The 17785-nt window shown below is 52.0% G+C and overlaps 1 protein-coding gene across 1 annotated transcript in view; it reads left to right on the top strand.

Annotated features, from left to right (window-relative positions):
- The window catches only part of SMAD6 (SMAD family member 6), a 45294-nt gene extending 32247 nt beyond the window's left edge, over positions 1–13047 (top strand). Inside the window, exon 4 of the mRNA XM_084267991.1 lies at positions 12104–13047. Within this exon, the coding sequence (XP_084124117.1) occupies positions 12104–12645 (542 nt within the window). The 3' untranslated portion in view covers positions 12646–13047. The remainder of the gene's footprint in view (positions 1–12103) is intronic.
- Positions 13048–17785: the final 4738 nt, after the last annotated feature.

Here is a 17785-nt window from a genome sequence, read left to right as displayed (position 1 = left end):
GCTCCTCCCGTGCCAGCCTGTGTGAGCTGGGCTGGGCAGGACCCATCCCTGTGCTCCCCACCAGCACCACAGGACTGGGGACCTGCCACTGTGTCACGGGGCTCCCAGGGCTGCTAGCACCGTGTACGGACTGTCCCCACTGCTTTCGGTTCCTCTCCGGCAGATACCAGCCCCAGGACCTTCCCATATAGGTTTATCCTTCCAGTGTGACCAATTGGCTGGCACACTGAGGATTGTTTCCTTGCAAAGGTCACGCTGGCACCCAAAATCCTTTAATTCCCTGGAAAATTTGGGCAAATCCACCATAAGGGAGGACTCAGAGGGATGTGCAGTGGGGAGCGTGGAGCCATGGCTCCTTGTCTTGCTTGGACAGCGAGTCTGGGGAGAGGTTTATCAGGAGAAGGATCTTGGGCTTCAGCCAGCAAGAGCAAAGCCTAAATTTCCATGTCACTCTGCCTGCTTCCCACGTATGTGAGGGGCACGGATACTGTGCTAGGAAAAAAACCCAATGGCTTTTGTAAAGATGCTAGGGGAGAATTGTTAGGCAGGGGTAGGCATCGGGTGGAATACTTTCTGGGAGCAGAGTGTGGGTCAGGGTGGGTGTCCCACAACCCGCCCACATACCGGTGAGGTTTTGGGATGAAACCCTGAGATTTTTTGCTCTCCCAGAGGTCCCAGGCTGGGGTGTTGCGCTTGCCTGGGGATGGACTCTGTACCCGGCTGCCCAGGGAGGAGCCAAGCTCCTCATTCCCAGCCCATACAGAGAACAACATCCGATGGGCTCCTGCTCGTGGCCCCCGGGGAGCGTCCCCAGCCTGGCACTCCTCCAGCGCAGCTTGTTTGCCGAGTCGGAGATAGTTCCCTAAAGCTTTTGGAGTCCTTGATACTCACAGGGGTGTTGGCATCGAGCCGACAGATCTCTGCCTCCAGCGCCTCTTGTCTCCTCGAGGATGCTGCTTGGGGCTGCACGGTGGCCTCGCCTCAGAGCAATCAAGGTGGCCTTGGGTTTTTTCAGCCCTCTCGCTACTTCTCACGCTGTCTGTTTGCTCTGAAACCCTTGTGGCTGGTTCTAGGGCATAAATCACTAGAGGTGCAATAACTGGGCAAGGCTGGTGTCGTTCTTGCTCCGGAGGGAATGGCTTGAGCTGGAGCACAATGGCAGGCTCTCCAGATACATCTGATGGTGAGGTTTAATTTGGTTTTTGCTTTGGTTTTCCTCCCAGGGAAGCATCTCCACTCGTTTTCTGATTGGTAAAAATGGGACAGTGCACCAAAGGTACTGCAGTCCCAGCCAGCTTCGTTTCCCATGTCCTGTGTGAGCTCTAAAGCCCAAAGTTTCCATCTTCGCCGGAGGTTTGGGGACCAGCCTGGGACCTCTGAGGGAGGCCTTGTGTAGGGGAACCTCCCAGCATTCCCCTTCGGAAATGGCAAATTCTGAGGGAGTTGAGCTGTAATTCAGGGGAGGGACTGTGCCGAGAACGTTGCGAGGAGGTCACGGTGTGCTACCTGGTTCAGAGGAGCTCAGTGCCTCCTTATTGAACAGCCAGAGGGGAAAAAAGCCACCTTTTTTTTTTTAATAAACTACTTTTCTCCAGAGAAGTTGTCTGGGTTGGAGGGGATGCGTGTCCTGTGCTGGGCTAGGGGTCCTACAGCTGCCAGGGATGCTCTGGTGCTCTTAGCAAGTGTGGGAGCGAGGACGGGCTCAAGCATCTATTTTATACACACCTCATCCACGTTCTCACCAAGTGGCTTCACCAAACATCTCCATCCTTAGTGACCCTTCCACCTCAGAGAATCCCCTTCGTTTAATGCTGGTGCAAACCAGGCAGGGCTTTGGTTTGGCTACAGCCCTGATCCTCCTGGCCCTGGACCATCACCCCAGTAAGGTGGTTCCCAGGAGCCGAGTCCGGCACCCGACGTGCTCTGCACACAAGGCATGATGGAGGCGGAAGGTGGTGTTATTCCTGTTTCTCTTCAGAGGGACCTACTAATTAGTTTCTGCTTTTATAATGCTTTGAAGTGCTCAGCCGAAACTCCTCAGCGAGCGAAAACTATTATTACTTATTTATCCCATTTTCCAGAGTCTCTCCTCCACTACCAGGGTGCTCCCATTTCCCGCAGATCTGGTCCTGGAGCGGATTATTTTCCCTCCCCAAGGGCATCAGTTGGGATGTCTTAAGAGTACCCAGAATTACTCAGCAGCGCCAAGACGGCTTCAAAAGGGAGAGGAGCTCCGGAGGGTCCCGTGGGATTTGGCCAGCTCAAATTCTGCCCACCAGCCCAGCCCAAGCCTGATGCGGTCGGCGTAGCCGGGATTGCAGCAGCCGGCCCCCGGATTAATTAATAGCGAGGGCTGGAGCGGTGCCAGGCGGGAGCGGCGCGGGGAAGGGAACGTTGGACGTTGCGGTGGCGGCTAAAAGGGAAATGTGCTGCTGCTGGGTGATTTATGGGCTGATTTCTCCCAGATTCCCAGCGTTTTTCAGGCTCAGTGGGGGAAAAATAAAGGATTGCGTACATGGTTGCTCGGAGGAGCTGAAAATGTGCAAGTTCTCAACCTAAAAATAATTATTAAAGAAGGATTTATTCCCCCCCACACACCCTGTTTTTTGGTCCCAGCACATCCCCACCCTCATAGTCCTGCCTTGCAGTGGGCACTGGGGCAGTGAGACTTCCTCCTTAGCTGGGAGCAGGAAGCAGAGGAAAAAATTATCCATCCCCAACTAAACGATGCTTTGGGGATTGCAGCAAACCTCCTGATTCCATGGCACATTGGTTAGTGGAGACCTTCCCCCCATCCTATCCCTTGGGTCTTTTGACAGCTCATTTCTCTCCCCATTTTTTCATCGGGTTGGGGCACCCACATCCCCAGCCGGGATGCCCCGGGATGCTCACGGAGATGCCGAGCACAATGCCGGGATTTTGCCAGGCTTGCTTGGACTTACCCAGGGCTGGTTTCCAACAGCAGAGAAGTCTCAGCCAAATTCTGGTCGATGACAGGTCTGGGTGCTTTCAGAATTGGCAGCAGACGCAGGTGATTACGTTTTGGGCTCCTTTTGAAGATGTATTTACATTGTTGTGTTAACGTTGACGTGCCAGGTAGAAAGCGGTTACACACACAGCCCAGGAACTTAAAAGCCATGAACACGCCTGCGAAAGCCCCAAGCAAGGGAAGCTGAGAGTGTAGAGAGACTATTCGACTCAGAAGTAGTTTAAAAAAATCACCTAAATCTCCACAAACATTGGCCTTTAGAAGTAACACATAAAAATGTCAGTGAAAAATACCTGAGTTGGACTTTTCCAGGGTTTTTTTTCTTTTTTACTTTCTAGGACTTTTCACCCTTGGCTGAAAAGACCTTTGTAAACCACATAGAGGAGATGGGGAGGGGAGGAAAAAAAACCCCTCCTAAAATACCTTAAAATCATGGTCTGGACTCTGTATTTCATGGCCAGAGAAAGTAGATTAGAAAGGAACTCCTCGGCTTCAGCTTGAAAACAAGCTGCTGATGGCTTCCAAATCTCCAGGCAGAACTAAGCGTGGCATGTGTTTTTCTTTGAAGGATGTAAAAAAACCAGCGTGAGCTGATAATTTTGCAGAGGGGTTTCTTTTCTGCAGAGAAAATTTTGGTTTCTTCCTGATTCTTGGCATTGGCTCCCGTCCTGTGTTGCTTGTGTTTCTTGGGCTGCCATGGAAATGTCCCCCTTTCCCCCCCAGGCCCCTCCACGCGTCTCTTCCACCGGCTCTGTTGCCCGTCAGACCCATTTTTGAACTAATTTGATTAATTAACCCAGTGCAAGTGTTCTTCTGAGTTAATCATCTACTGGGTTAACGAATTCAGTTGGCTCATGGAAGGAGGCTGGGGAGCACCCGAGCTCTGCCTCAAGGTAGAGGCTGGAGGTGAAGGAGGAGGAGGAGGAAGAGGAAGGTGCCTCCTTCGTGGTGGGTATGGTGGCAGTGAGGGCTCTTTGTCTGCTGTGCTTTCTTTGGTGTTGGATTTTGCTGGGTGAGTGAGCTGAACTGGTCTTTGTGGCTGCACAACAGCCACGTCCAATGTGAGGAACATGTCAGGGTTGGTGCTGGGGTTGGAGGAGTTTGGGACCCTCTTGTGCTGCAACAGTGGTGATTCCAGTAGAAATCAAGCTCTTTGTTAGTAATTGAGGCGTGAGCTGGGCTGAGTCTTTACATCTCCCTCAGCAGAGCAAACCAGGAGAGAGGGTGATGCTCTGCAGCATAGGGAAGGTCTAGGGTGCTGTCCCTGTGGTCGACCTCAGTCATTGGTTGGGGAGCTGATGACAGCTTTTCTGGGCCTCTGTGCATCAGGAACATGAATTAATACCTTGGGACACTGAAGGATCCTCAGGGAATGCTGGGCCTTAAGGAGAAGGTCTAGGGCTTTCTAGCCTCCTGCTTGCAGCCACAATAGGACAGCAGCCTGAGTGCTGCCCAGCTGCCTGCATTTGTTGTCTGGTGGGCTTGGGATGTGGCCTTAAAGATAGATGGTGGAGCCAGCATTGGACCACTCCCGTGGGCTGACAGAGCGGCCGCTGGCCAAGATGTGGCTCACCAGCAGCCACAGCTCCTTCAAGGGTGGGAAGGCGCATTCAAAGTCCCACCCTACCATTCCCAGTGAGGGTGGACAAGCAGATGATGGCCAGTTTCTGGGCCCTGTGTCCCCAGGTCATCCAGATGGGGGAGGCCAGTGCTGGGGCCAGCACTCAGCTTCCCCCCCCCACCAGCCCCAGTGTGCAGGGTCTCGTGCCGGGAGGGTGCTGGGAGCACGGGGGGGGCTCTCCAGGGGCCGCAGTGATGCATTCCAGCTGAAACTTGCACAGCAGAGGTATTTTAAGTATATTGGCTTAATGAAAACGGTTGTGAGCTTTGCTGGGGCAGATTGACAATTTTTATTATTTTATTATTTTTTTTCCAGGGCCATAAAAATTCCATTTGTGCTCTGGGAAGCGTTAACCCCTTCTGTACCACAGGGCTGCTTTCCACGGGGATTAACGGGGGGTTATTTGAACTGCTGGCTCCCCAGTGAACTGTTAAAATAGATCTGGGGGAAACTTGAGTGTTCTTTGTGCCGGGTGTTTTATCTGGACCTTGCTCATGGGGACCTGTGTATGGGTATATCCACCCTGCTTCCATGTGCCTGCATGTTGGGTAGTGTAAGGATGCGCCTGTGCTGTGGCAGAGGGGAGGAAAAAGGCTGAACACGATTCTGATGCTCTGAAGAACAAAAGTGAGGCAAGACCTTAGCCATTGCAAAGGGGTATAACTGAGCCCCAAGCCCAGGGGAGCATTGGGCTGCCTGGAGATGCAAGGGTACTGGGGGGTGGGATGTGAAAATGGAGCCTGGGGGCACTTGAATATCCCACTTCATCTCTTCAGGGGTCTGGATGGGCTTGACACGCGTGGTCAGCGCCGTGGGCACCTCTTCAAACATGGTTTGGATGCCCATGGGGTTAGGCTGGGAAGGGGGGACTGGTATCGCAGCGGGCTCTGCTGGGACCACCAGTATGGCACCCCTGGAGACTTTTCCATCAGGACTTGGTGCAAAAACAGGAACATTCCTCAAAACTCTGCAGCAAACCTCCCCTCTCGCCCCGTTCCCTTACACAGCGAGCTCTTACCTGCAGCCATGTGTTGTGGGGCCACTGGAGGAGGTTTGGTGGCTTAGAAGAGCAGAAGCTTGAATCTGAGACACTTTAATCATGCATTTGCTGACCTGCCCATGTTTTCCATCCTGCTTTTAAGTGCTACATCAAGCAGTGGGACTGTGCAGCAATTTGTTTCGGAACAAAACCAAACCCCAACATCTTTCTTTTCTCTTTTAATACACTGCTTTGAACTTTGCTGGCATAAAGCACTGTCAAATCACAAATAATCTAAAACCTCCAGTTATTTTCTTTACCTCCACACTCCGCAGAGAGCAAAAGCAGCAGCACTGCCAACGCCATGAGGATTTACAGTGTTTGCTCTCCAGATTTGTTCCCATGCCCAGGCTCCTGCCTGAGCCACGCAAGACTCTCCCCCTGTTAAGTTCTGGATTTGATTCCCCACCTTGCTTCCTACCTTGTTTTGTTTGGGTTTTTTTGGGGTTTGGGTTTTTTTTTTAAACTTTAAATCATTTGAATCCCTGCAAGTGCTATAGGCTTGGGGGAGACTGGCTGGAGAGCTGTCAGGCAGAGAAGGACCTGGGGGTGTTGGGTGACTGTGACTGAACACGAGCCAGCAGTGTGCCCGGGGGGCCAAGAAGGACAACAGCATCCTGGCTTGTGTCAAAAATAGTGTGGCCAGTAGGTCCAGGGCAGGGATTGTGGTCCACACCTTGTGTGTTGTGTCCGGTTCTGTGCTCCTCACCATAAGAAGGACATTGAGGTCCTGGAGCGAGTCCAGAGAAGGGCAACCAGGCTGGGGAAGGGGCTGGAGGGCAAATCCTCTGAGGAGCAGCTGAGGGAGCTGGGGGTGTTCAGCCTGGAGAAGAGGAGGCTGAGGGGACACCTTCTCCCCGCCTCCACTGACCTGCCAGGAGGGTGCAGAGAGGTGGGCGATGGTCTCTTCAGCCAGAGGACAGGAGATGGGACAAGGGGCAATGGGCTCAAGCTGCCCCAGGGCAGGGTCAGCTCAGATGGGAGGGCAAAGTTCTTCCCTGGCAGAGTTGTGGGGCTGTGGCACAGGCTGCCCAGGGAGGGGCTGAGTTCCCACCCCTGTATGTGTTTAAAAAAAGGGTGGATGAGGTACTTAGGGATCTGGTTTAGCACAGGACAGGAGTGGTTGGACTCAGTGATCTTAAAGGTCTTTTCCAACCCTGTGATTCTGTGAATTCCCTTCTGGATGTGTCTGCTGTGAGGCATCGCTGCAGCAGAGGAAACAGCGACTGAGAGGAACGAGTAAACAAGAGCCAGAGCTTCAGCCCGTCCATCTGATCGATAAAGGTGGCTTTGATGGAAGAGATAGCCCTGACGCCAGCCTGGATGTAGCTGCTAGAAGTTGTAGCTGCCTACAGTGCTAGTTGTTAAAGATGTGGTGTGTACCATCGAGGGAGGCACCGCCAGCTTCAAATACTTTGCTTTCTTCAAAAAGAAAAGCTCACAAGCCTGCCTCTGTCCCAGGGGCAAGAGGGGGAGAAAGGGGGGAAAAAAGCTTTAAAAAGGGGATTTTCTTGTCTGTGCCTAAAGAGCAGCATGGAAAAGGGAGGGGAGAAATGGGGTATTTATTTAAAAGGCAGAGGATGTGCTTTTTCTGCCAGCCACCCCTGCTGTCTGCTGAGTGGTAGTGGCTAATAGCTGGAGGCGAAACTAATACTTGGCAGGGGATGAGACACAGCACAGGCCCCCTCGTATTAGGGGCTTGCTGAAGAGCTTTTGCTTTATGTCAGGGCTGGGAGATGAGTTCATCTTTTCGGGATTTGGTGGAGCACGCTGGGAGATGAAAGGAGGTAAAGGAACCCGCTGCAGCATGGGGAGCAGGGCAGCCAGCAAGGGTGGCGATGGATGGGGCTGGGGGTGCAGAAGGACCATGCCAAAAGCTCTCCTGAGGCAGAGGCTTTTCAGATGAGTCTTGTAACCATCCCTTTTTGGGGTGTTCTGATTGCCTGCAGTCATGGGCAGGTTGGTTTTGCAGCTGGTGTGTGGCTTTTTAAAGTCTTTCTTCACCCCTGGCCGGGAGAAGTGGGGTGGAAAGGAAACTTTGAGCTGCTTGATGTGCACTTACTTAAAACTTGGTGTCCTCACCAGCTTGAAGGAGCACAGGACATCTCCAGGAGTGCTTCAAGGTGACAGAGCTGTCGCTGCCAGGCAGGAGCTGCTGTGGGATGAGACACGTGAGGAGCGCGTTGGCAGAGGGGGGATGTCACCTCCTGAGATGAGTTCTTGTGTGGATGGACTGAAGCTCATGCTGTGAATTGCACAGACATTGTTTTAATAAGGCTGGCCCAGGAGGTGCGAAAGGACCTTCTCATTCTCAGCGTGTGTGTAGATTGACCATTGTGCCCAAATCTTGGTCTGTTCTTGGAAAGCTGAGATGGCACCACGGGTAATGGCACCCACAGTGAGATGTTCTCCTAGAACAGATGTTCTCCTGCTTTGCTTTCCCTCACTAGGTACATTCATTTGCAGGAAACCATGGGAAGCACCTCTTGAGATGTTTATTTGCTGACTGTTCCCCTAATTAATTCAGCTGATGGGGAAACTTGAGTTTGGAAAGCGTGTGAGGGAAATTCAGGGGCAGAGCAGTAGCTTCCAAAAAATGTAATAACAAGCCCGACATACCTAATGGGCAATGCAGGGCTTCCCAGAGGTTGGGAGGTTAAACAGATGCAGAGCTTGGTAATTGCTACCAGCCTCCAGGCCCTGCAGATGAAAAGCTCTGAGCTTGTCTGTAGCCCTCCAGCATCACTTGAGTGGGACAAGGGTGAAATTGGAGCGTTTGAGAAGAGGTTTGGAAAGACACAGGGGTCATCTCAACTGTATGATGGCCCAGGGGGAAGATGATACTGGAAGTTGGAGGCTGTGGAAGATGGACCTGCAGATGAGGAGCAGAGATGCTCAGTTCCTCTTTTCTCTGCTGTTGTGACATTTATGAACTGCACCTTGTTTCACCTCTGAAAAGAAAATCTGGAACTATTTGCCCGTAGTGCTTTTAATGTGTCTTTGTTTAGTGCTGGAGCATGTCCAGAGGAGGGTGATGAAGCTGGTGAAGAGTCTGGAGCACGAGTCCTATGAGGAGTGGCTGAGGGAGATGGGGCTTTTTAGTCTTGAGAAAGGAAGGCTGAGGGGAGACCTGATCTCTCTACAACCACCTGCAAGGCAGTTGCAGAGGTGTTGGGGTTGGTTTCTTCTCTCAGGTGACAAGCGACAGGATGACAGGGAATGGCTTTAAATTGCACCAGGGGAGATTTAGGTCAGAGATCAGGAGGAATTTCTGTACTGAAAGGGTTGTCAGGCACTGGAACAGGCTGCCCAGGGAGGTGGTGGAGTCACCATCCCTGGAGGCATTTAAAAGGTGTGTGGATGAAGTGCTTGGGGACATTAGTAGATGAAGTGCTTAAGGACATGATCTAGAGGTGGACTAGGCAGGGCTAGGCTGTGGCTGGACTCGATGATCTAAAGGGTCTCTTCCAACCCAGGTGATTCTATGGAAGAGGAAGATGCACTGACCATCTGCATGGTGGTTGATCAAGGGATGTTACCAGAGGAGGTCAAAAGATTTTCATCCATGGCAGGCTGATTTTGGGGGTTTGTAGAGATAGGTAGCTAAGGATGGTCTTGCTTCAGTAACATTCAGTTAGATGAGACTGTTTGAATGACATTTGGTTTAATGCCAGAAACTTGGTTAATACAGTTTTTGCAACTGGTGCAGAAATACCACAGAGAGGTTCTGGAATGTTGTCATCACCAGTTCATCAAAGTTTCTGCTCTTGTAGGGCTGGTGGTGCATGGTGTTGGCACTAGGCAGGAGGTTCTAACCCAGAATTGCATTTGAATCTTCTCCTCCCATAAAACTTCACGTTCACAGGGCTGTTGCTTTACAAGGCATTGTGAGATACTTCAGGAAGAGCCAAGTCCAGTTGTGTTTAATGATGTGCTGGGGTACACCATACCCATCCATCGTGCACTTGCTGATGAAGTCACTGCCCTTTCAGAGCAGTTGGGTTATTCAGGTAGTGCCTGGTGGTCTGGATGCAGGAGGGTCGTTGGAGATGGACATGGAAATGCAGTTACTGCCCACAGGCTGAGATGGGGGGAGAGCCTTGGGGGTTGCTGATTGTTGTTGTTGGCAGAGTGCAGTGTCAGCATAGTACAGAGTGGCTCGGAGTGGTGTGAGGGTGACTTCAAAACAGGGAGGCATGAAGACCCCCCCTCCCTGGTGCCACTGAAAGGTGTTGGAGTGTGTTACCCAGCTGCAAGGGTGGTGGCTGGGGGACAGGACCTGGTCTCTGGAGGAAGGAAACACAGGTTTGCCTCTCCCAGCTCCAGGACACTGTCCTTGCTCTGACCAAGGGTCTTCAGCCACTTCCCTGCTGTGAAGAGCCACTAACTGTGAATTTAAGGGGCATATCTCACCCAGTTGTGGTCAGGAGAGCCTTTCCCCGTGACTTTAGGACCCCAGGACATCACCTTCAGTATTAAGGGGCATGAAGCTGTTGGCTCACATGCAGGACTGCCATAAACACAGGGCGATGGTGTTTCTTCTCCTGGTGGGGTTCAGAGGTGTCTCATTGCTGTGGGGTTTCCTTCCTGCTCCTGGTAAAGTGCCTGTCACACCGAAAAGGGGCTGTTGGCAGCTCTGATGGGTCCTAAAAATTCTTTCAACATGATGGGGGAGAAAGGGGCCACTCTGGTATTTTCAGGGTGGTTCAGACCTGAGATGGATGAAGGAGTCAGTGCAAGATGATGAGCATCGACCACAGCAAAAGGCATCCCACCGGTCCCACTAGTTCCCTAGGATGCAGCTCCCCTACGGAGAGAGGCTGAGGGAGCTGGGCTGGTTCAGCCTGGAGAAGAGAAGGCTGTGGGGGGACCTCACTGCAGCCTCCCAGTACCTGAAGGGAGCAGAGGAACAGGAGGGGAATCAGCTTGTTCAAAGGGGATAATGGCAGGACAAGGGGGGTGGAGTGAAGCTGGAGGAGGGAAGGGTGAGGTGAGATATTAGGGGGAAGTTCTTTGCAAAGAGAGTGGTGAGGGGCTGGAACAGGCTGCCCAGAGAGGGGGTGGGTGCCCCAACCCTGAGGGTGTTCAAGGTCAGGTTGGCTGGGGCCCTGGGCAACCTTGTGTAGCTCCAGGTCTGGAGGTTGGTGTCCCTGCCTGTGGCAGGGGGTTGGAGCTCTGTGATCCTTGGGGTCCCTTCCAACCCAGACCAGCCTGTGATTCTATGATTCTAACCTGCTAACCCAGTTTAACCCTCTCCCCCCAATCTCTCTCCCCTTAAATTTCTATGGTTCCAACTCAAGTTAAACTCCTACCGAAGCTGCTGAATTGGGAGCTGGTCAGTGGGGAGGAGAGCCCATTCCCCTCTGGGGTAATTTGAGCCTGGAAAGAACCGAGGCTGCGGGGCTGTGCTTGAAACCCGGGGTGTCACTGGGGTCCCTGAAGCACGATAATGGCATCACCCTGCGGGCCAGTTAATGGGACACGATGGCCGGAGGGCAAGAGGGGTCAGCAGGCCGCGGGCGCCTGATGCTTTGTCAGGGAGCTTAATGCCGGGCACGGAGCGGAGCTGGCTCCAAGCAGAGCCCCTTGCTGGGAATCCCAGGGTGGTTTTCTGCTCTCTGGTGTGGTAGGAGCAGGGAGGACGTTCAACAAGAGGTATATTCACCTTCTTAGGGACTCTTCTAGGGCTGAGAGTTCCCATCTTCCTTCTTGAGGCATCATAAATTCTGGAGGCATCATAAATTAAACAGATTTTTGGCAATCTGCATCCCTCCCGTCTTCCTTGAGTGTAATCCTTAGAAAGAAGAGATGTTTCTCATGTTTCTGGAGAGAGTTGCAGTGGTCTTGTAGGAGGATGTGTATAGTTTGTAGTAACTACTCCCCTTTGGTGTGAAATGCCTCCTCAGATTTCACATTCCCCATGGGAACATCAGCATGGCTGTCAAAGAATATTACATCCCAGGGACAACTGTCAGATCAGCCATCCAAGCACTTCATGGGCATCAGCTCAACATGAGTTAACCTTTGGAAATGGGGGTACACCACCACCACAAGGTGTGGGGACCCACCAAGCTCAGGGGTGGCTGAGTTGCAGTGGTGTAGGATCCATGCCAGCTCTTAATGCACATCACTTGAGGGTCCCTCCCAGCTGCTGGGCACAGGATTGGACATTAGAGAGAGGAAGAGGCGTTGAGCTCAGTGGGAGCTGGTGGGTGGCCCACCAGCCTTTGCTTGAGCCTTCTTTCTTGGTGGCATTAGATATAATTGAAGACAAGTGGTTGTCTTGCGAGTTGAACACAAGTTTTGGGTGGAACACAAGCTGTGGGCTGAACACAGGCTCCGTTCCCACGTGAGCAAAGCCGATGGGGTGGGAAGAGCCATTTGCTTCCCTTCCATACCCATCTCTTCCCAGGTGGTCACAGCACGCCCTGACTCTCTCTGCTTTCCCCCACAGATGCCAGTACGTCGCCCGATGCCGTGAAGAGGAGCCACTGGTGCAACGTGGCCTATTGGGAGCACCGGACGCGCGTCGGCCGCCTCTACACAGTGTACGAACAGTCTGTCAGTATATTTTATGACCTACCTCAAGGAAACGGCTTCTGCCTCGGACAACTAAACCTGGAAAACAGGAGTGAGACTGTGAGAAGGACTCGAAGTAAAATCGGCTACGGGATTTTACTCAGCAAAGAACCGGACGGCGTGTGGGCGTACAACCGCAGCGAGCATCCCATCTTCGTCAACTCCCCGACACTGGACATCCCCAACTGTAGGACTCTGATAGTGCGCAAGGTGATGCCGGGTTATTCCATCAAGGTGTTTGACTATGAGAAATCCTGCCTCTTGCAGCACACGGCCGAGCTGGATTACGCCGACGGGCCCTACGACCCCAACAGCGTGCGGATCAGCTTCGCCAAAGGCTGGGGGCCCTGCTACTCCAGACAGTTCATCACGTCGTGTCCTTGTTGGCTGGAGATCTTGCTCAGTAACAGTCGGTAACAGTCGGCCTCTGATGAAAGGAAAAAGAGAAAGATTTAAAAAAAAGAAAAAAAAAAAAAAAGACACAAGACTATCCCAAATATCATCTACCTAGATTTAATATAAAGTTTTATATATTATATGAAAATATATATTATACTTGTAATTATGGAGTCATTTTTACAATGTAATTATTTATGTATGGTGCAATGTGTATATGGACAAAAAAACCAGAAGATGCACTTTGGCTTATATAATTCTTTCAATACAGATTTTTTTTTTTAAAAAAAAAAAGAAAAATTATACAGCAAAAGTAGGAGGAGAAAGCCCTAATTTTGATGTATGGTTTTTTGAAATATTATTAATACCCAGACAAAAAAGCTAATACCAGTCACTCATTGATAATAAAGTATTCGCATTATAGGGGGGGGGTTAATTGTCTTTTTTTTCCCCCCCTTCCCCTGACAGAAGTCCGCAGCGGGGTCTGCTCGGGCGTCCTGGGGGGGTCCAGAGGGACCCTTAGAAAAGCAATTAATGAGTAATGAGTTGCTGGAAGGATGTGGTTGTCTCCCAGGAGGAGGGTCAGTGAGGGCAGTGGAGCCCAGGGACCAAATGGAGGTGGTGAGAGGAACATCTCCTGTAGCTCTTCTTGCTCTTGGCTCCACGATCTTGCTGGTAACACAAAACATGATGAGGTCATTATGAAGATGAGTGTGCACCATTGTTTTTGTGCAGATGAATGGCTGTTGGTGCAAATCAATGGGTATTGGTGCTGGTGGGAAGAGCAGAGTAAACCATGGCCCTAAGAGCTGCCCAGGTGGCATTACCAACCTTGCATGGGGATTTCCTCCCCGAGTCCGGTACCTCACAGGTATGTTTGATAGCTGAGAAACAAACGGTGGGTTTAGACAACTCATGGTTGGGTGGATCCTCAGTTGGAGACACCATGGCGTGGCCTGAATTTTGGGAACCTCTCCAGCAACCTGAAGTAAGGCAGAGGTGAGAATTGAGTGCAGGTTTGTCCCCTGGATCTCCCAGTCGTGCAGGCAGCAAGCTGATGCGGAACCGTCCAGGAGGAACAGGTACTTGGATTTTTGGGAAGGCCCAGCTTCTGGAGTCCAGTGACTGCAGAAGCACCTTAGCTTTCTGTGGTACAGAGGATGCTTTTGTAGCCCTCACGTTTGTGGAGGAAAACCTGGAATGGGACCTCCTAAGGGGCTCGAACCTCAGAGTGTACAATAGGGTGCAGGTGTCCTATTAAAAAGCCCTCTTGATGGGGAGCCAGGCATGTGTGTCAGCAGCTGGACTTGGGGTTGCAGTCACGAGCAGGGATGGGAAAGGTGGGGAGGGCATCCCTCTGTGGAAGGGAACTGCATCCCAGCGTGGAAACACAGAGCTGGGGTGGACATCAGGGAGAGAAGCGAGCAGGGAATGACATTGTGGGGTCCTCTCTCCGACTCAAACCCTGCTCAGTATTTAATTGGGACCACACTGGTCGAGTCCCTGCAGTGTCACTGAATCCTCAACATCCTTCATTTTTGTTGGTGTTACAGCCACTGTTGTCAGGAAACTGTGTCAAAACATGGTACTATCATTCAAAACCAGCTTTCCAGAGCTTTGGGAGGCATGGGGGTGGGATTTATCCCCTTTGGCATAGACAGGGTACATCCTGCTGTACCACCTCACTGCATCACTTCCATGAGGCTGTTTTTATGTGTTGGGGTTTTTTTCCAAGAGATTTCTGTTCATACCATCCTCAACTGGGAAGAACCAGCCCAAGAGCTGACTTGCTGCTTCTCCCCCTTCCTCTCTCCTGGCATTCCCCACCACCACAGAAGGTTTTATATTGGCATCCCGAGCTGGCTGCTGCCACCATCCCTGTCCTCTCCTGCACATGGATGCACCAGCGCTGCCATTCTCCACTTGCTACCAGCTTCTTCCATATATTGGGCAAAATAACACCAAGGATGGACATCATTTGCTTTTATACCACCCACAAAAGTCCTTGTCCCAGTAAGCACAGAAACTTGTTCAGTTCCATTGGTTTTCCCTGTCTTCTTGCAGTGCTGTCCTACCATCTGGCTGCCTTTCTCCTCCAGCCCAGGTTTGCACCAGTGAAAGGGTTTTTGTGGGTTGAAATCTGAGGGGTTAAGTGTGGGGTTTTCCCTTGTGGGAGCCAGTGATTGGGCTCAATTTTTCTTCCTTTGCTGCTCATGTGCTTCCCTAGGAATAAATCCAGAGGTTTCTTTTCACTTGACAGCAAGGGCTTAAAGGGAATAAAACAGGATTTTATGGTGAGGTGATGAAATAAGACGTCAAGTAGCTTTTCTGTCCTGTTTCTCCCCTCTAATACCTTACTGTGATCATTCAAACTTGGGACCCTTTAAAAGAAGCTGTAGGATTTCCAAGCTGTTGAAGTCCAGGCTGGACCCTCGCAAAGCTCAGCTGCAGCCTCCCCCATGCGACCCCCTGGTTTGACCCTGGGGACTCTTGGGTGACTGGGAGCAGCCCTCCAGGTGGCCCTGGATGGGGGACACAAAGAGCAATCCCTCTCTTGCCAGGACTTGCAGGTGCAGCTGGTCATCGTTGGGTTTGCTGAGGACCAGCTGAGTCTGTCTCAGACCCACAGGTGTGGCTGTTTGTTCATCTGCCCCCACCTTAACTGGGAGCTAACTGGGGCAGACTGAGCTGGTTTCTGCTGCTTTCTAGAACAGTCGTGGGCTTGCAGTGCTTGAGGTAAGTAGCATGTTCTCTATGCTCTGGGGGGGTTATGGCATTGTAAGGGTGGGAATGGAGGCTGTGCTTTGGCAGGAGGGTGCTTTGTCTGAGCTCCTGGCACCTCTCCTTGTGCTCTGATGCTGGGGTGCTGCTGTGATTGCTTCTGAGCTGGTTTAGCTTTGCCCTGGGGGGATTGTTGGCTTTCTGGCATGGCTGAGGGCTGTTCCAGAGGGATGTGCTGGGCAGTGTAGCTGGGAAGGGCTGTTTCACTCCTGCTGGGATCCTGTCCTGCTGTTACTGGGGGTCAGACTGAGCTGGAGGAGCTGGATATGCCACCACTTGGTAGCATGGTAGGATCCCAGCAGCACTCCCCTGGCCCTGCATGGTTAGAGGTGGTGTTGGGACAGCAAATCCCTCAGCAAACAACTTTCCATCTGTGCTGAAGGACTTGAGCAGTGCTCTGGACTTGGAATTTGCTCCAATTCATCAGTTCCTTGTCAGAGAGGTTGTGGTTATGCTGTAGGATGGGGGTGTTGTGTGGGTTTGGTTCCTCAACTGATCTTAAGCTGGTGAGTCTCACCCCTCCAAGGCAGTGACTCCTCAGGTGGTGGAGCTTCCCCAGGCCACAGCCCTCAAACTTCCTTGTCAAGGTCTTGATCCTGCAAAAGAGTCTTGAGTTGAATGCTCTGACTCACACTGGCTGCTTTATGGATCATCTGCGGGGGTGGTGGGGACGTGGAGATGTTCTAAGCTGTTAACTAAGGTAGCAGAACTTGCTGGACACCTTTATCTGTGAGTGCCAAAGCATGGACAGGCATCGCTGCCTTCCTCCTGGTGTAGGGGCTGCAGTCAGGAGGTTGGAGCCTGCAGAGTCTGTTTCTGGCTTCCCTGTGGCAAACACACCCCAAGTCAGCTCAGGTGGAAGTCCTGAATGAGTAATTCTGGTGTTGGACCTGAGTCCTGCTGGGCTTTGATTTGTGGAGTGTGTTTATTTGGCAAGATCCTCGTGATTGGAGTCGTATCGTGTTTTAAAGCTGTGCAGTGGGCTGAGGAGAAGCACCCACGTGCTGCTGGTACATCACAGAGGCTCCTCACTCCTCTGAGATGAATTTCATTGTCTCTGTCCTTGATGCTCGTTGCTACTATGAGAATTACCTTTTACTAGCCAGAAAGGGAAAGAAATGAATGCTAAGAGGAGTCATGTATGGTTCCTCTTAGAAGGAGAGGCTGAGATCCCCTTGGTGGCAGAGGTTTTGCCACAGTTCTATAGGGTGCACCAGTCTTTAGACAGCAAACCACCTTCTCAGGTTTATCCCTGCAGTAAAAGTACAGGGGACTTGTTCAAAGCATAGAATCCCAGACTGGTCTGGGTTGGAAGGGACCCCAAGGGTCACAGAGCTCCAACCCCCTGCCACAGGCAGGGACACCAACCTCCAGGCCTGGAGCTACACAAGGTTGCCCAGGGCTCCATCCAACCTGGCCTTGAACAGCCCCAGGGATGGGGCATCCCTGGAGGTGTTTTAATTATTAGCATAATTAAAAGCTGAGTATTGCCCTCTGTGTGGGGGTTGGCAAGGAAAAGGGGGGAGGGGCAGGGGATCACTTGGTGCAGAGAAAAGAGCTGAAGCTTTGTCCTGGGGTGTGATGCTGTGTGACTTAAGGGTCTTTGTAGGTAATGGAAGCTCTCCAGCTCTGGGACGTGAGCTCACGTTGCTAACAGAGCCATGGAAGCACTTGTACCTGTGTTCCCCACAGCTGCAGCAGGCCTGATCTAGGTCCTGGATCAGGGCACAAAGTGGCTGTGTGGTCAGAGCTGCTGCTCTCCCAAGGGGCATGAAATGAGCCTTGGGAGCTGGAGTTAGTGTGGGGGTTGCTTTATTGGGTTTCATCCAACGTCTTGTCCAGGTCAGTGGCCCTGTAGAAGGAACAAGCTGTGGGGATGGGGCTGTGCCAAACTGGTGCTGGGCTGTGCCAAACTGGTGCTGTGCTTCGCTTTGGTGTTGGACTGTTTGGTTTGGTGAATTGGCTGCTACCTGGTTGCTCTGGCTGTCTCTCAAGCTTGGTTTTCTGAGACCCTGGGAATAGGGTGGCTGCAGAGCTGTGCTGAGGGGTGAGAGAGATGCTGGTGCCTTCACCTCATCCTGTCCCTTGTCTGAGCTGTTTGGGAGCAGGAGCATGGCTCATGAACATGGATCTGGTCTGATGGATGGCCAAGGTGGCCCACAGCTTTCCTAAAGAGCAAAACCAAAGGTTCATCTCCGTTTCCCCTCCCCTGAGGCAGACTGGGTTGCTGAATCTGGCAGGCCCCAAGAAGGGAGGTGTGCTGGGGATGACCTGGCTTTGCGACAGGGTCCACAGCATCACTTACTGCTGGGTAAATATCCCAGCACCGGGCCTTGCAGCCATTGTCCCACCACCCCAAAACTGGGTGCAGGAACCTGAG

The sequence above is a fragment of the Gallinula chloropus genome (assembly GCF_964237585.1).
Source record: "Gallinula chloropus genome assembly, chromosome: 9".
NCBI classification, from domain to species: domain Eukaryota; kingdom Metazoa; phylum Chordata; class Aves; order Gruiformes; family Rallidae; genus Gallinula; species Gallinula chloropus.
Note: the sequence above shows the minus strand (reverse complement) of the source record. Positions and strands in the feature narration are given on the sequence as shown.